General features: G+C 36.0%; 1 protein-coding gene across 1 annotated transcript in view; it reads left to right on the top strand.

The window, feature by feature from the left end:
• MTPN (myotrophin) overlaps window positions 1-17,955 on the top strand; it is a 41,713-nt gene extending 23,758 nt beyond the window's left edge. Inside the window, exons 2-4 of the mRNA XM_035343606.1 lie at window positions 1,300-1,413; window positions 2,537-2,620; window positions 14,715-17,955. Of these exons, the coding sequence (XP_035199497.1) occupies window positions 1,300-1,413; window positions 2,537-2,620; window positions 14,715-14,801 (285 nt within the window). The 3' untranslated portion in view covers window positions 14,802-17,955. The remainder of the gene's footprint in view (window positions 1-1,299; window positions 1,414-2,536; window positions 2,621-14,714) is intronic.
• Window positions 17,956-18,757: the final 802 nt, after the last annotated feature.

An 18,757-nucleotide genomic window follows, 5' to 3' on the forward strand; every position in this document is an offset into this window, starting at 1 on the left:
TAACTCTTTTCTAGTGTCCAACATGCTTCATAAGCCCTAGTCATGTCTCAGGTTAGTAACAGTACCACCTACTGAGATTTTTCCTTCATACTGTTTTGAAGCTCACATGCTACTGAATGTTCTTACAAAGTCCTGACTTCTGAGACCAGAAAATGCAGAGTGTTCTATTTAAACACATGAAGTTAAACACTGTTGTGCTGCTTTGACTTTCATTGGGATTTATTATGGAAAGAGTCAAATAGCCTATTGGCAAGGAGAGGAGAGTTCTGAATACCATGTGAGGTGTTCTTGTTGACTGGCCTGCAGTATATAGCTGTGACAATATAAAATATCAAGTGCAGAATAAGATTTTCTTCTGATAGTCTATCCTTCCACTCTAAGAAGAGAGCTGAGACAGGAGTAAGGGGACTGTAGAGGTTCTATAAAGAAGTATGAGTTGTTGCTGCAGCTAAATTATTTTTATTGTTTTTCTGTGGAGACACAAAACTTGAGGTAAGAAGCTAAATTTAGCTTTGACCTGAAATACTCAGCTCACTTGCTCAAACGAACAAGAGATTACCATATGGCCTGTCAGTATTTGGTGTTTAGTAACTTCTTATCATAAACTGATTTAATGTACTTCAGTAATCTTTAGTTGCACAACCCAAGATGAAGAAACAAAGCTAATTAGGCATTCACTGAATTAAATTTAATGTGCACCTTAAGGGATGCCTCAATTTACTATTATGAGGGACATTAGAATATAACTTCCTGTGTCCTGATTTGATTAACTGCCTTCAGACCTTTTTGTGTCATATTACAGATTTGGTGGATGCTATTTTTAAAAGAGTGAAGTTTTGTAGATGCTTTTTAGGATATGGATCGTCTTTACTCATTTGCTAGTAGTTACAATGCTGATTTATTTCTGTACATGTAGCTTCTCAGCATGTGTAAAAGCAGGGAAAGTAACTTAGAGCAGCCAGATAACTAAAGTCCCAGTTAAAAGCAGGAGAAGCAAAACAAGCAGATATGGGCATTTTCCACATACCATGATGACTTTTTGTTGTCAAGTTACCTCTTGCGCTTGGCGTTAGTTACTAAACCTGAAATTTGATGTGGAAGGAGAACTCGAGGCTGTCATGTAGTTTTAAATGTGTAGGTGAAGAGAAAAAGGAAATCAATCAACTTGATTTTTATTAGGCAATGACTTAAATATTTGGATGGAACATTCTTCAGTGTATTTGAAGTTGTTTGATTTTTTTTCAAGCTTTTTTGGTGTGATAAATTTAAAGTTTGCTTGTGTGTTTGTTTACACTGAAGGGTGAAGATGTCAACCGGACACTTGAAGGTGGGAGGAAGCCTCTTCACTATGCAGCAGACTGTGGACAGCTTGAGATTCTGGAATTCCTGCTATTGAAAGGAGCTGATATTAATGTATGTACATCAATTTACAAACAGTTTAGGGTCTCCCACATACGAGATAGGTATAAGTGCTTAAATGATTACTGGAAGAGTTGGATGAAACAACAATTTGATTCATTTAAGAATGCCTGACAGGTGTTCTCCTAAAGGTTAGAAGCTTAAAATTACATTTGTTAAATGTTCTAACACTTTGAAACACATTAGGAAAAGATGTATCTACAAAAATTAAATTTCATTTGATGATTATTAGAAAAATAGAATCACCAATCATATCTGAAGGGTGACATGAAATGCATGTTAAATTTGTTGAAAGGGACTTCAGAAGATATTGCAATGCATCCTTGGCCGGGGCAGGATCAGCTGTGTTTAAATGGGATTGCTTGTCTTTTTATTTTATTGATTTGAGACATTTTTATTGCACAAACTGTCATTTTGCTGTAGCTTGACATGCATGGCTTTGTGTCATGAAAAGATTTGGCTGAGCAGTATTGGCACTTCAAAACAGTTTTCCATGAAGTTTCTATATACTTCAACCATATACCCCAAATGCCATGCTTCAGAATACCTGCCTAAAATTAACGTGTAACACATTTTAGCTTCAGACCTTAACAAAACAGCTTGAATTTTCTCATCGGTGCCTACAAATATTAGTAGGTGTTTTACTAATTCAGCACAAATTGGAGGAAAAAATAAGAAAATTTCAGTTGCTACACTTCTTGCTCTTTCCAGGATCATAGGTTAGAGAGGAGAAGAAAGCACAGAGAATGTTTCCGGCTATAATGGACTTCTGAAGCCAGACTGTCTGAAAAGTGGGAGAATTGGGAGTACTGTTCTTAAACTGGGCAAAACTTTTCAGCTGAAACCTTGCAAATTTTGTCATTGGCCTAAAAAAAAATTAGATGAACTTTGGAATACCAAGTAGATCGATGGAAGTGCTATCGTGCTGTTCCCTGACTGATTTTTAAACACACTTATTTTTAAAAGGCAGAGTAAAAAAAATCTGAAGGAATGCATTTCTGGAAAATATTCTTAAATCCTTAACTTCATTCTGTGGTTGACAAAAACAAAATGAAGTTAAGTGAAACCTTTTAATGCTGTCTGAAATTGTTTCAAATAACTGTGTCTCAATTTACAGGCTCCAGACAAACATAATATTACACCACTCTTATCAGCAGTCTATGAGGGCCATGTTTCCTGTGTGAAATTGCTTCTGTCAAAGGTGAGATACAAGTGTTTAGAACAAGTTACCCATTAGTGAAGTATGTTATGATATTTTAATAAGATTTAGCTGCTCCAGCTAAGATCAAAACATCAAACAAATGTTTTTTATTTTACTAAAAGAGAAAGGATATTCTTGTAATGAAAAGATAGTTGAAAGAAAATGTCCTAGGACTTCTTCAGCGTAGCAAGGGTAATAAAAACCATTAAAAGAGTATTGTGAGCTCTGACTGAAAAGTTAACAGAAGATCAGGCTAAATTACAAGTGTGTTTGTTCAGGGGACAAAAGAGTGAGTTTTTGCTGGAGTAGGTGTTTAGCTGTCTCGTATGTCCACTGTGAAGCTGGTCAGAGGTGCAGTTTCCCTCTCCTTCTCTTAGATGAATGACAACCCATCAGGGTTGAGAAGTATAGGTTAAGGGCAATAAAAGTAGGAAGGTGGCAAACTTCTCTCCTATAGAGCTTGTAAATTTTGTCCAGAGCAGAATAAACTTACCTGGTTTTGGTCTCCTTTTAATTTATATTGCAAAGGTGATCAATTTTACAAAGCAGTAGTTAATTCAAGCAGTGTTTTGTCTCTATAAGTGCTCCTTCTTGTTATACCTCATTTCCTTTGAAGAGAGAAGATTAACAGTGAATTTTCAGTACATCAACCCACTTAAATTATTCAGACAATGGAATATATGTTTCCTGCTATGCATGACATTAGTTTCCAAGGTAAAATGGCTTTCCTTAACTGCCTTAGCACTTCATGGATTTTATCTCTACTTCACAGAAAGATAATTAACATCAGCCTGGGTCAGAGAAGTGAAGAAATGCTGTGACTCCTTAATTTAGGATCCAAATGTTATATTGGTCTTTTACATCTGTTGAAAGGACTGGTCCCTCATTTAGGACCACAGAAACTTAACATATGTACAGAAAAGAATTTTTGTATAACTAGTGTAGAATTCTTATATTTCTCAACATTTGTCTTCATGGTGTGTATTGAACTTTAGTTTATTTTACTGGTATATACCAGTATATATTTTATATACTGGTGTGCTATTTTTACTATACTGTTTTTATATATATACTATTTTTGTATACTATATATTTTATAATATATATATAAAATACATTTTACTGGTAAAGTATATAATAATTTAAATGAACAGACTTAGGCTCTTGTTTTCTGAGCTGCTGTTCTAACACAGTTCAGAGCTGTGGTATATAATGCTTAAATACAGACTATTGTCCTTATGTCCTGGTGTCTGATTCAACATAAGTTCTGATACAAGTTCAGTTCTGGAAATTTAGTTTGTTCAGAAGCAGACTTGTAAATTTTCATACAGTTTTGATAATTTGTTCCATGATGTTGGACATATTTCTAGCTTAGAAGGCTTATTTTTTTATTTTGTAGTGAGGACTTCCTTTGAGAATAGTCCCTTGCAACAGATTGTCACATGTGGTCCGTAACTAGAAATAATTTAATGTCTTAGAAGTGCACATACTATGTAAATCCTTCATTCTTCAAGCCAGAAAGAGCCCAATTCAAAGACAGTAACTTTTTCTCTGCCTTAGATGCTCGTGGCCAAGACAAATGTTTAATTTTCTGCATATTGCTGTAATACTATCACCATCTTACAGCCTAGGATAACTTAAAGATGTTTGGTACCATGCCTCTATGAGCAATAAACTGCGAACATAAAAAAGCAACATCTAGTGATTCAGTTAAACACACTTGGTACAGTACTAAAAGGTTCTGATTCAGGGAGAGTGTATTATGAGAGCGCTTCTAGAGGTGCAGCTTTTCAATATATAAAACTTAAATTCGTTATATGGAATTGGCAGATACAGTACATTACTGTTACCACTGTTTTTTAACTGTTAAGTTAATAGCTAATATTCCCATATCTGTTTTTTCTTGTTGATTAATCTACTGTGACAGTAATAGCTAGAGTTAAGACAAACTTGCCAAGTTTTTAGAGAGCCAAGAGATTTTAGTTTAAAAGATATGTTAGTGTCAGTGAGTTTACCTCATGATTTCTACATAGTTTTTGTTTACTGTATGGTTTTATACAAAGTGGGATTTGCAGCAGTGCTCATATGGCTCTGTATGATTGTATCTTGTAATGAAATTGGAAATACAGGCCTTGAGGGTAGGGCTAATCCTAAATTTTGAGATTTTAAAAAATGTTATTTATGTATCTACTGTATATACTTATTGACATTATATGCATTACGAAAGATCTCCTTTATCACACAGTGTATTTCTTGCCATTTCTGTTTTGAAGTGCTTTGCATTCTAAATAAGTTGCTCTGAACTTGTCTCCTGTGAATGCCTCAAAATTTGAGTTCACGCATGAATTTTCTGGCATCTAATAACAATTATGCATGGATTTCAGTTAGTGATGGCATTAAAGTCCATCCTGAATCAGCTTTTTTTTTTTCCACACAGTTTTTGAGAATGTATTGATCTCTATCCTTGCTATAAATTGATTGGAATTGGTGAATTTCAATGGTCATAAATATGAGGTAATCATACAAAGATATGCAGAACGTGAATTTAGTCTAGGACGAGAGATTAGAAAAATGCTATTGAAACTAGGTAGCTTGGAAAAGCTTGTATTAGTTTTCAGATTTCTTCATGGAGGCCTAGATGTTGTACCACATCTGCTAGTTTCCATTGACATGGGCTGGCTGATGAAATATTTATATTTTTGATCTTTTATCACCACCTCTCAAACTGACATAGTTTGAGTGGCCTCTTGATTTTAAGCTGAAGTAGCCTGGGTTGCTTCAAAGTTGCTTTAAACATGCTCTGTTTGTTGGATCTTGTGATCATGCAGTTCTACAAGGAATGTATGCAAGCTGCTAAGCTCATAATAGAAACCATTTGAACTACTAAGAAGCTAATCTAAGAAGTAATGGGGGGACCTACACTGACTCTGAATTTGTTAGCTCAGTTTCCACAAAAGTTTTTAGTGTATGTGTCACTTACCAGTAACACAACTTTCTGTAGACAGTGCTAGTAGTTGAAGTCACTGCATCAACTGTTGTCCCTTAAAGCAGCGGTTTTGTGGAATTGCAAGTGACTTTCAAAAAGGCTTTCCTGTGATTTAAGCACTGTTTGTTACTATTTTGATTTCTTAGTAAAGGCTGTTTTGGTGTTCTTAGCTAATACTTATTGCACATATGTAAGCTGAATGTGTGAGACATTCTAAAATGCAAATGATTTCTTTGATTAGTGAAATTTGGTTGTTTATCCAGGAATCATTAGCAGCCCATATTCAGTTAGACTGCTGGCTCCATGCAGCTCAGAATTTGAAACATATTGGAATATAGTATGACAAGAGAAAACATTGAGTTGCATAAGCATTTTGTACTATCACCAACAGTAGAATTATTTCAGTAGATCAGTAGAATTATTTCACGTAGCAGCATTTAGAAATGGACAAAGAATCTAGCCATATCTTATAAAAAGCAGCCTCATTGGTAGCCTTATCAGGATCAATATGGGTCTGTGGAGATGGGGAGAGATGAAAAAAAGACGGACTAAGCAGGTATTGTTACTGAATGCATTGTAGCATACAGCTAACATGAAATCACATTTTGCGCAACCAGATAACTAAGTCATATTTAGATGTTCAATTTCTGATGTTCTGCAGTAGTTTTAGTCACAGAAGACTGAAGGAGTGTTTGTATGCATGTTTTTTTTCATGGCATATTATCTCTTCTAGAGGGTGAGAGGGAATAACAAGCATGCTGTCTACCAGCATTCACCATTGAAGGTGAAGCTGCAGTTCTGTTACAGCTCAGCCAATGTAAATATTAGTTGCCAGCAGAACAGGCGATTCTGTTTAGTCTTTTAATATTATTACCTGTGTGTTCTAACTGCTTCCTTACAATAGCCCTGGCGCTGACCCTCTTCATTTGTCTCTACTGCAAGTTAATTTCCTGCAGTTAGTTTTCTGCAAATTGAGGTTTCCAAATTTGTTCTGTTTTAAATTTAGTTCCTTGCATTAATTTATGGGATTAGGAAAACACTGATGCCAAATCAAGATGGAATGGAAATACCTTCAGTTTCAATTCTGTTGCTGCCTTGGGAAATTCTTCAGTGCTCTTGCAGTGGTGACATACCTGTTCTATAGGGTGGTCTTCTGGGTTTTGTTGCAGTCTTTGCAAATGTGCAATAGAACCCATTTTTTATGTCTTACTGCTCACCTTGTATCTGTGTTGCCTTGTAAATGGCAGATGTTTGCTTGTTGCCTTATACTAACTGCTTACGTAGTTGTCTCTGTGGCACTGTTTTTCTAGGGAATGGATGAATTTCAGCTGAGACTTGACAATAGGAGACGTGGAACAGATGGGAGGAATGAAGCTATAGTCTGTCTAGCTGGCTCATTAGTATATTTTATACCCATACTTGCCTCATCCTATCACTTACAATGGCTTGAGTGGTCTTGTTCTGTCTATTGCCACACTTCATATTTATTCTTGAGGAACTATGTGGAAAACTTTATTAGTTTTGGTAACGTAAAAAATACAGCTCTTGTTGTTTTTCCATATCTGAAGGAGTGATGCATCTTCAGAACATCTGTTCTAAGAAAGAGGTTATTAAAGGCTAAAGGTTACTCAAGGCATATTTTTTGCCACACCTGTACCTTTTTTGTTTTCATATGAGACTATATTCCTTGACTGTGTAGTATAAGATTTATTTTTGGCTAGCAGTTTATACAGGGAGGCCTCTGGAAGTGCCTTATCACAGGAAATCAGGTTGCTTGGATGCACGGTCGCATTGCCTGGGTATTGAACTTGTAATGAAATATTTGCATCTTCTAACAGCAAGAAAGCTTTTGATTGCTTCATTTTAGCAATGAAAATAAAAATATTGAAAACCTTTATGAAAAAGTATAGTAGCCAGAAATAATCCAAATATACAATAATTTGGGTTAATAAGTTTTTCACCTTTGTATAGGAAGTAACAGTTGTAGTTGTAGGTGGGGTGAGACTTCAAGGAGGTAAAAAGTGAAGTGAAATAGATACTTGAAAAAGAAGCTGTAGCTGCATGCTCAATGAGAGGGGATTTCACTGGTAGGAAAAAGACTAAAATCTTCCTGCTAAAAACATGGTATGCCATGCTGCTACCTCTCTTCTAGTACTATTTCAGGAAACTCAAACTGATTACTTCTGGATAAACGTAGAATTCCTAGATCTTATTTCCTGCTTCTTCCTTCCTATTACAAATGCATTAAGTTGTTTTGTCAACCACAACTTCAAGTTATGAAATAGCTAACATTTTCATAACTATGTTGAGGTCCTGCAGCACTTCTTTATATATTAGAACTGGAATACTATAAAAACTGCAGCGTAGAGCTCCTTCCTCAATCTTGTGTGTTAGAACGCTTTGCCAGTTACTGTAATGGGTGAAACAGACTCAGCATAAGGGGGAGTAATGTAATTTATTGCTTACTGATAACAGACTAGAGCAGTGAGAAACTAAAAGCACCTTCACTCTATCCACTTTTTTCTTCCCTTTGAGCAGGTGAATGGGGGTTGCAGTCAGTCCATAAAAATTAATCTCTGCCCCTACTCTAGTGTGGGGTCCCTCCCATTGGATGCTGTCCTTCCCGAATTGTCAGTCCTGCATGGATTTCTCACAGACTGAAACTCTTCAAGAACTGTTTCAGTATGGGCCCATACCACATGGTCAATACTTCAGGAGCAGATTGCTCCAGCACAGGTCCCCCACAGGTGGCAGCTCTGCCCAGACTCCCTGTTCCTGCATGGGGTCCTCTCCACAGGCTGCAGCTCTGGCCCGGGGCTTGCTGCGGGGGCTCTGCATGGGCCACAGTCTCTTCCAGGCCACATCCACCTGCTCCACTGGGGGCTCCTCCATGGGCTGCAGCATGAAGATCTGCTCCTTGAGGGACGTATGGGCTGCAGGGGGGACAGCCTGCAGCCTGCTCCACCAGGGGCCTCTCCACAGGCCACAGGGGAACTTCTTCTCCATGCCTGGAACATCTCCTGCCCTTTGTCTGCACTCACCTTGGGTTCTGCAGGGCTGGTTCTTTGCATCTTCTCACTCCTCACTCCCAGCAGCTGTAGCACAGCAGATTTTCCTTAAATCTGCCTCTCCAAGAGGTACAACTGGTGCCACTCATGGCTGAGCTATGGCCAGCGGCAGGTCCCTTTTGAAGCTGGCTGGAACTGGCACTTACCTGACATGACAGTCCACCCCTGCAGCCTTCCCACTACCAAAACCTTGCCATGTAAGCCTTGTATACGGAGACACTTCAGAAATTGCAGGATGATTGAAGGATAAAAGTATTCAAATTACTGTCTTTGGAAGGGTATTAAGGGCTGCCTAAACCAAGAGATTTAGCTCCAAATTTCTTCTTAGAATCCCTGCAGGCATTTTAAGAGCGGTGATCTGTGAAAGGCGGGTAACCCCATAACATTTGATTTGACCTTGGAAAGAACATTCATCAAAAGTGGTGAAGTACTATAAGGAGAAATCATGCAATGAAATTTCCTGGTAGATTTTATAGGAAGTATTTGAAATGTGATTTAAAATTTATTAGTGGTTACAAATGAGTACTCTAGCAGGTTGACACAATAATTTTTTCAGCTTCAGAAAGCCACAACTCTATAAACTACTTTTACCCTTTGGTAAATCCTTTGTTCAGTATTGAAGTTGATTACAAGGATTTATTTTTATCAAGCTTTGTTCTGCTGTGGTGGTTGTATATGCTTCACCACCACCATTTTATTTTTATAGTGTCGTCTTCTACTTGTGAAACAGCAAAAACGTTTTTAGATTCATCTTTTATGATGAATCTACTTTGAACTGTAGCTTTACACTACCATAATTGATGGTGGTATTCAAATTCAGACACTTTTTCCTGTATGATGTAACCAACATATGGTTATTTTGTGTAAACAACGTGACTGGCATTGTTTAAAACGAGAAGAAAGTTACCTGACTTTGCTCTCACAATTGCATGTATAGGATTACTGGTAAATACCTAACATGGCTTAAGGGTAGATGTATTATACTCATCTAAAGGCACTTCCTTAAAAGTGCCTGTGATTACATTCATTATTCTGAAGTTAATGTTTCAGTGAGGACTTCCTCATACTTTGTTCAGATGCTTTGATTTTGGAATCTTGAGTGCTCAGTTTGAATTATAGTATAAGAAACTTAAATACAGTCTGAAAGCTTCAAAACTTAAGATATTGTTTGAGTGTGTTCAAGCTCTGCTGTTGTGCTAATTGTAATGATCAGCCATAATCAATTACTGTGATGGATTGGATTCATTAAATGTTTCTTTGATGGTTTAAGCTTGTCCAATATCAGCTAAACCGAAATATTGATAATATGGTAATTTAAACTTTAAGATATGTTTTTGTTAGCGTGTGTACAATATTCAAATAGTGTCATCCTTCCAGACATCTAAGGATTAAAGCTTTAATGCTAGTCTGAAATTATCATTTCATCGTAGAACTGTAATATGTACTTAAGTAAGTGCATGGAGGGGGTGTTTTGTACTTGAAACTTTTCTTTCCATTTGGGAACAAGGTTTTAATGTTTGTTCTCTAAATTGCTGCTACATGTATGCTTTAAGCCTACAAAAAGCTTAATTAACTTACTGTTACTGGTAGCTAATAATACAGTGTCATTGATATTCAAATTTGAAAGACTCCAAGCACTGAAATACATAATTCGTAAAGCAAGGTTTTTGTTACCCTCAGTAAAGGATGGTTGAATTTACTAAAGTAAATGAGTTTATCTTTAAGAGTTAATTTATAAGTTAATTTTTAAATTTGTCAGCAGTGGCATAAACATTCTAGGTCAGAACTGAGGCAGGCTTTTCTAATAAACGTTTATGTTGGTTACAGTATTTTGACCTCTGATATATCTTTAAAACATGCTTTTTGATGAATCCATTTATCAGATTCCCACAAAACTGTTTTTTTTTTTAATAATCAATCACTTTTAAACTGTTAAACCTCAGTTATACAGTATGTATATAGCCCAAAACCAGTTTGGGAAATTCTTGGTATAGCTTTGAAGTTTATGAAAAGAGATGGAATATCATACTATAGACCTGCTGAAGAATAGACCTATGGAGGTTTGTAGAGTGGTACCAAAAACTGATCTGAGTTTGCCCAAAATATACTACAGTAAACAAGAGCAAAACAACATGAAAGTAATTAGCTTTAGTCTAAAGAGCAATTTGTTTTAAATTCTAAGGTAGGGCCTGATGCTACCTTATGTGGTGGTTTTACTCGAGTGGGCAGCCAAGCTCCACCACAGTCGTTCTCTCACTTCTCCCCTCCTCAAAGAGGAAGGGGGAGAAAAGACAACACAAAGAGCTCGAGGTTTGAGATGAGAATGATTTAATTAAAGGGAAAGGGAATGGGGAGAAAAAGAAACAAAAGAAACAACAAGGCCGTGCAAAAACACAGAGAGAAAGGTATAAGTTATTCTCTACTTCCCATCAACGAGCGATGTTCGGCCATGTCCTGGGAAGCAGGGCCTCAAAACGCATACCGGTTGTTCAGGAGGACCACCTCCCCCATGAGAGTCCCCTTTTATTGCTGAGTGTGGTGACATCAAGTGTTATGGAATATCCCTTTGGTCGGTTTAGGTCAGCGGCCCTGGTGATGTCCCCTCCCTTTCAATTGCCCACCCCTAGCCTGCTGGCTCTTGGGGGCTTGGAGGGAGTCCTGATACTGTGCCAGCACTATGTAGCAATAGACACAACACTGGAGTGATACCAGTGCTGTTCCAGCTATGAGTGCAGAGCACAGCGCTGCGTGGGCTGCTGCCTGGAAAGGTGACTCCATCCCAGACAGATCCAACACACCTTAACAGTAGCATATATATATATACATATATATATATATATATATATATATATATATATATATATGCTAATTTTAACATATTTCTTCCAGGATTTTAAGACCTTTAAAAATATTCCTGGTCATTTGGTCATTTTAAACAGTGAAGTGGTTTGCAGCATATAGTGACTTTGATGTAGAGCAGAATTGTCATATATTGTGTTCACTTCTGCCTTTTCAGTATTATTAATGGTAAAGAAGATTAAGGATATTCCGCTCTTAGCGAAGAAGTGAATTATCAGTAGTTTTTGACAAAGTTGGAAATGAATTGTCTTAAGTACCAAGAATTTAGTTTACAAGGTAAAAATGCAAGCATTCTACAAAACAAAATACCAATTAGTGCACATTTTATCTGTTAACTTAAGTCATTGTACTTCAGTTTGCGTTTAGTTTTTGTGGAGACAGCAGAAGTACTTATTTAGAACGCAGAAATATATAAGAATGTTTTATGTTTTTCTACAATATGAGTTGTATATTTGAGTTTTAAATGTGAAAAGATTTCTCCTACATTACAAAAGATAAAAGTTTCTTGTTACAATAGATGTTATTTAGTCAATTTTGACTACTTCTAATGGAGGTTGCCATTTGTGGCACAGTTCATCTTTCAGAATACTTCTACCATTTTTGTAAAATATCTAATACAACTTGATCTTTGACAACTTGATCTTTGCTTACTACTAAAAATGTCACCTAATTCAATATCATACTTTTGATTTAGCACCTTTTTTCTCTTGACAGTGACAGGATCACTGCCATTTGAGAAAAGCTGTGGGCTTGACCACATTTGCTCATTTATTCCTCTTGTATTGGGGATTTCAGAAGACTTCTGAACCTCTAAATAGACATGCAAGCCTCTGAAGTCAATTCCAAAAGCATTCTCCAAGAATTCACCCGCATCCGTTTTGAACTAACTGATGTCTGTCTCTGTGACTTCAACTGGAAACTTATCCTGAAAGTCCACTGCTGGCTGTGTAAAACAGTCTTCTATTAGCTAAGTTCATCAAGCATTGCCAGTTCAAGTTTCACAGGGTTTGAACAGCTCTGCATTGACTACCTGCCACCTTCAAGATTTTTCTGAGCTACAACTGTACCATAGTAGCTATTGTGCTCCCTTCAGAGCATTTTTAACACTTCTGCTTTGGACGGTGTCTTAACAACAAACAAGAATGTTTGCTCCATTTCACATTGCCAAAGAGAGTGTGTGTCTGTGTGTGTATATACATGTTTTAATGTGTATAAGGAAGGAAACATAAGCAAGAGAACATGAAACAGAAGATGTTAATACCTTTTTACTTTGGGGAAGTAGAGGATGCTGCGGAATCACTTTACTTTTATGAATTTTTCATTAAATTTGCTTCCTGGCAGTGTTGCACTTCTGAAAATTGAAGTCCTCTTGACCTGAACTTTATTATTTTCTTCTTCTTATTGAATGCTGGCAGGAATCTTTCTGCGTAGCTGAAGAGCTGTTCTCCTAATTTATGAACATTGACTCTAGTGTGTTTATGAACACTGTTCTCCTAATTTATGAACACTGACTTTATTAAACTTTATTAAACCACGTCATTCTTAGGTGGTCATGACCTAAGACCATTTTCTTACGTTCAGTAAAGCTATTTTAGAAATTCAAGTCTATCATGTCTAGCTGTTCTGAAGTACAAACATACCTCAGGGAGAAAAGCAGTCCTAAGTCTATACTAAACTTCTGTTAAAAGTTACTTCATTTATGTTGTCTGTTATACTATAAATGCTGTACATTGGTGGAGAGTTGGTGGTTGTAAACAGGGTCAGTTTGGCCAGTGGACTACAGGATGAGCACTACTGTATTTAAAAAGTACTGCAAAGACATCTCCTTAGTGGTGGAATATTTCCAGCTTTGGCAGCAAGTTACAGTAAGGTGAGATCCAAAGTACTGGGAACAATTACGGGGGAAGTGTAGTGGCAAGAGTTGTCTTGGGAACAAACAAGGTATTACATGTGGAAGTTCAGCTGCTTTTTGTGTGTGTAACCTTTTTCTCAATAAAGAAGCTCTTGAAATTCTAGATCCAGCATGTTCTTGGAAAATTATTGGGTGTCCTTTACAGTTAATCTATGCACTTTCTTCCCTTTAATGTACTGGAGAAGAAATTTCTATTGTATAGACAGGTTATACATGAACTAAAGGCAGAACTCTTCAGCAAATGTTCTTGCCAAAACATGTCTGTACCCACAGTGTTCTTCCTGACATTTGATTGAGGTAATGCAGGCATTTTAAAGTGAGAATTGCACATCTTTTCATGAGGAGTTATTTTGGAATCTAACTTATTTTCAGGAAACATCTTGGTCTTGATCTCTGAAGTTCTATATTCTCTAATGTTTTATCCTTTTAATTTATTTAACTACCCTATTTATGGTTTACTCTGAGTTTTTAATTTTACATATATGTTATACATATGTGTTACATATTACACAGTGCTCAAAACAAACATGACTAATCACTTTTTGCTTTTTTTTTCTTCCATATTTCTGGCACTGGGGCTGCTTTTGTGGTTACCGTTCTCCTACTGCCCATTTGGTACATTTGTTATCATCTGTCAAGTAATGCCAGATCTGTAAATAAAATGCCTTCCTATTCTGTTTTATTGTTTTTAAGGTAGGCATAGCTTATTCAGAAATTATTCAGAAAGGTTGTTCAATTTTTCATTTAGAATGACTTTTTTTTTTCCATGTAGTAATAAGGTTTTTTCCCACCAAAATGGAAGAGAAGCACAATGCTAGGTGGATGTAATCTGTTATGATATAGAAAGAAAACACTTTATCTAAGCTCTCCAAGATCTTATTAACTAATTTAGAATGTGGAAAGAGATGCTGCACCATAGATTTCATAGAAATGTATGAGACAGAATTTTTACGTTCATATGAATAGTTACCGCATACAAATCCTAATAGTTCTGTTCTGCGTTAATTGATAAATTGTAGATCTTTAAATTTGCTCTGTAACAAAGGTTATTTGGCTTTTTTTCTAGCTATAAAGTTTGAAGTTTAGCTGCATGCTGAATAGTTCAATAAGTAAATGTAGCCTGTTTGGTTTCTAAATGGAAATATGCACTGGACTGAAAAGCTGTAATTTAATCAGTGTAATTATCCAAGATAAGTAAGTGTTGTGATGTACTTGATACTTACACAGCCTAACTTTATGAATTGACGGTCCTTCTCAATGTCTTTACAGGGTGCTGATAAGACTGTGAAAGGCCCAGATGGACTAACTGCCTTTGAAGCCACTGACAACCAGGCAATCAAAACTCTTCTTCAGTGACGGATGGACTGATATCTTAAATGTCTCTCCTGTGGCCTCACACTGCTGCCTGTCTGTCACTCTTTGCATCTTCCAGCTTCTTCAGCTAAATACTTTGGGGGGAGGGAAATTCTTTATGAATCAGACTAGTTAGGGGCCTTTATCGAAGATAACCTGTTTGGAGAAGGTTGGAAACAATTATGAGCAGTGTCCCTCTAGGACTTCTTTTCAGTGCACAATCTCTTCCCATTTCTAGTGAAAACAGAAGAAGAGAGACCATGATCTTGAATTTTTGGCTTGTAAACCTTCTAGGTTAGTACTAAGATTTTTGTTGGAAGATTCCTTTAGATGGAAAGTACTGTGCTATGTACCTGAAACTAATTGTGAAGGGGACAATAGTCCCATGCTATTAGTGTCTGCTATAATCTGAAGTGTAGTAATGTAGGTGGCTGGGTTGCTTTTCTCTCATTTCTCTGTGGGTAGCTTTATTCTTCCTCTGCCTAAAGCTTATGTTGCAGTTTTGAGGACTTTTGATACTAGTTATTGGAGCTGGTCTTTTTATTGACTAATTGGATGTCACACTAATATTTTTTCTGACTCTTGAGTAAACCAGAAAAGATGAGTTGAGGCATGGTGTTACACTCCAGAATATCTGCCAATATAGTTTTGGATGCTTGAATTTGAGTATTTTTTTCCTATGCATGTTCTAGTCCAAGACAGGTTTAAAGCAACTGTTTTTAATAGTTAAAAACCTCATTGCACTTATTTCTAAAAATGATTGTAAGATAGAATTTATTCTTTATTCACCATGTCAGCATAAAATTTATCCACATGTAAAAGCTCCAGGCTGTTTTGTATGCAAAGATAATCAAGTCGTACAAAATGAACAGTAATTATTTAGACATAAATGTGTCAGGTGAATATAGTTGCTAAACCTCTCTGGTAATTTAAATACTTGAGAGTTCTCTAAGTTGAGATGTTAGGAACAGAAAGACTTACAAGTTGAAAGCTTCATTTGCTCTTATTGCTGGAGAAGGCAAAGTAATTGTGGATATCCTTGATTTGGTGCTTCATTATTGGCTGAACAAACCTCTTAAATTTTATTACTAAAGCATGGGGCTTGTTCTGAAAGTTCCCACTACAGCCAAACCACATCAACCATTGACTTTTAGATACGACTTACTGTACCAGTAAATATGGCAATGCTATTGAGAGCCTTGACAACTCATGAGAAGGTATTTAAGAAATTATGTTAGAGATTCCCGTCACATCCTATAGTCCTCAGGAATGCCTGAGCTTCTGGCTTTCACCCAAGACTGAACAACAGGTTTTATTAAACAGAATTGAGTACCACAAACTATAAATCTTTTTTCTTTTTTTTTTTTTGAAAACAGATTTCAAACTTTCTGATAACATATACAGAATACAGAAAATGTATATAGTATCTCATGCTGAATTCATTAAAGTAGCTGATACTACTTTGATATCACTGAAATCAAGAGGATATGTAGAAATAGGCTGGTGACTACAACTCATAAATATTTAATGGAGACTTAGTTTTACTTGAATCATGTTGCATATTATTACTGAATGTTTCAGCTATAAAAAGCTTTGCATTTAGATTGTAAAATGAGAACAAACTGATTTACACATACATGTACACTTATATCCCATAAGGAAAGCAATGGAGCAAACAATCAACTCTGGCCATCAACAGTACAGTGCAATTACTTTCTGCTTCTTGGATATGGGTGTCGAGGAAGAGCAGAAAGATTGGAAATCAGTGATAAATCAAATGGTGAGCTGCTGATAAAAGTTGAAGCATGTTTGGTGAACAGTGCTTTTAATGACTATTTAAAGAGAACTCTTTAATCTCATCTCTGATCAGTGCTAAATTGTCATGTCATTGTAATAGTGTTTGAACACAGACTATAGGTTTAACTCTATTCAGCTATAAAGGTAACCATCTTTGGCATAAATTTGCCTCCATATTATGCTAGTCAATACTTAGCTATTAAAGTACTAGTCTAGAAAACTGCAATCTGTTTTTTATGTGGAAAACTTGATTATTCAAGTTTGTATTGATTAGTGTCAAGTTGTCTGGCTATAGTGTTTGTTTTTTCTCCCTGTATTCTTTACTGCACTTCCCTTAAACTAGCTTCAGTGAGCATTATAATAGTAAAGAAACATCATCTTTGTACTAACTCTTCTGGTGATTCACTGAGGTGATTTTGCCTCCCTTTTTCTACAGTTACGTGAACACCTTATTTTTTTCTTACTTCACTTGAGGGAAAAAAATGCAAACAAACTTCAGTGAGACAAGTATTAATTTGGCTGTAATATACACCCAAGCTGCCTTTCCAGTTCGTTAAAAGATGGCATTTAATGTTTGACTTGTAAAGACAAAATATTCTTTTTTTTTTCTTTTTGCACTACATGAGAGGTGATTGATCGCTCTGTCCAGGATTTAAAAAAAAAAAAAAAAAGCTAAATTCTTTTGTAATTTTCTAGAAACTGGGCTTGTTCATTCATTCCCTTCTTGTTAACTATATTGTAGGGGAAAAAGTAATGGGTGGGTGCCTGTATCTTTGAGTAGGTCCTAACTAGGTGAAAATACCAAACTGTAAATTATTTTACATTCTTTAAAAAGCATTTAAATATGTTGTCAGACTGGAATCACATACACCTGGAAATCCACTCTGTTCTTAAACCTTTTCCTTTGAAACTTGTGCTGAATAACTTATAACCTAAAATGTATTTTGGATTTTGTACCCTCTGCTCCTTTTTGTTAAGGGGGAGCAAATTGGAAAAGGAATATAGTAGTTAAATGGAACTTATCCTTGAATATAACATTGAATTATTAGTAGAAGAGGCTGGTAAGAGTGGAGTGTCCTGGGTCAAGCAATTGCAGTGTTGCATGCAAAATTTCAAAATGAACTTGTCTTAATTATATTTTGTAAATGGATAAACAATCATCTTTCTACGCAGTGATGGAAGAATATTAGTGCTTTGTGCATTTTGATATTTGACTTCCTCTTTTCACCATTGTTAACTGTTTTGACACAGTTGGGTTCATTATCATGGTTCATAGACATCAGAATGCTAAATGATACTGTATTTTTAAGTTTGTGTTGCAAGAATGAATGGAATAAACTTGAATTGTGCGGTATGGGAATGTGGACTCTTACTTCTCCTTTTGCTCCTGTGTTTTATTAATCTGGCTACAACTTTGTATTTGCCTAGAAGGCATTTAAGCTTCATCTCCCTTTTATCATCTCCCTTTTACAGTGACTAAAATACTCAGATAATTAAGATTTAAATGTGGAATGGAAGCTCCCTTGAGAACTAAGTATATAAAGCTTTTGGTTAATTCTGTAGTCTTGTAGTCTGCATTTCCCAGTTAAATGGTAATACATAATATTGAAGATCTGTTATTCATCTTAAATTTTAAGAGGCATTTTGTAGTGGAGGGATGTCCCCCTTATTACCTGTTAGGGAGACTATGAATTATTAGTCTTTATCACAGAAAGTAAACCAGTTGTTTACAGAAAACACAGATGATATATAAATAAAATTGTATACAAATATATATTCATTATTCTTCCTGATTTTGTCAGTGCTACCTGAATTAGTGATTTATATCCAATTGTTTTATATGGTTTATTTTTAAAATACGGACTTTTGAATAAAAAGAAGTATTGAAGTGGGAAAATTGAATGAATATGAAAAAAAGTGAGTATTTCAAAAGAAAAATAGTTTCTGTGCTAAATTTTGGAAATAGGGACTTAATTGCTGTATGCACAACCTTTCAGTAAATATTGGAAAATGGAAGAGGGGATTGTGTTCATCGTAAATAGTTTTCCAAAGCAGTTCAAATAAGGTGATAGCTAGTGGCAACTGATGTGTGCTTTGGTTCCCGTGTACATCATGTTTTTGTGTTTATTTTTAGTGGATAGATAGCTTTTCTGCAGGACAAA

This window comes from Oxyura jamaicensis, chromosome 1, assembly GCF_011077185.1.
Source record: "Oxyura jamaicensis isolate SHBP4307 breed ruddy duck chromosome 1, BPBGC_Ojam_1.0, whole genome shotgun sequence".
Lineage (NCBI taxonomy): Eukaryota > Metazoa > Chordata > Aves > Anseriformes > Anatidae > Oxyura > Oxyura jamaicensis.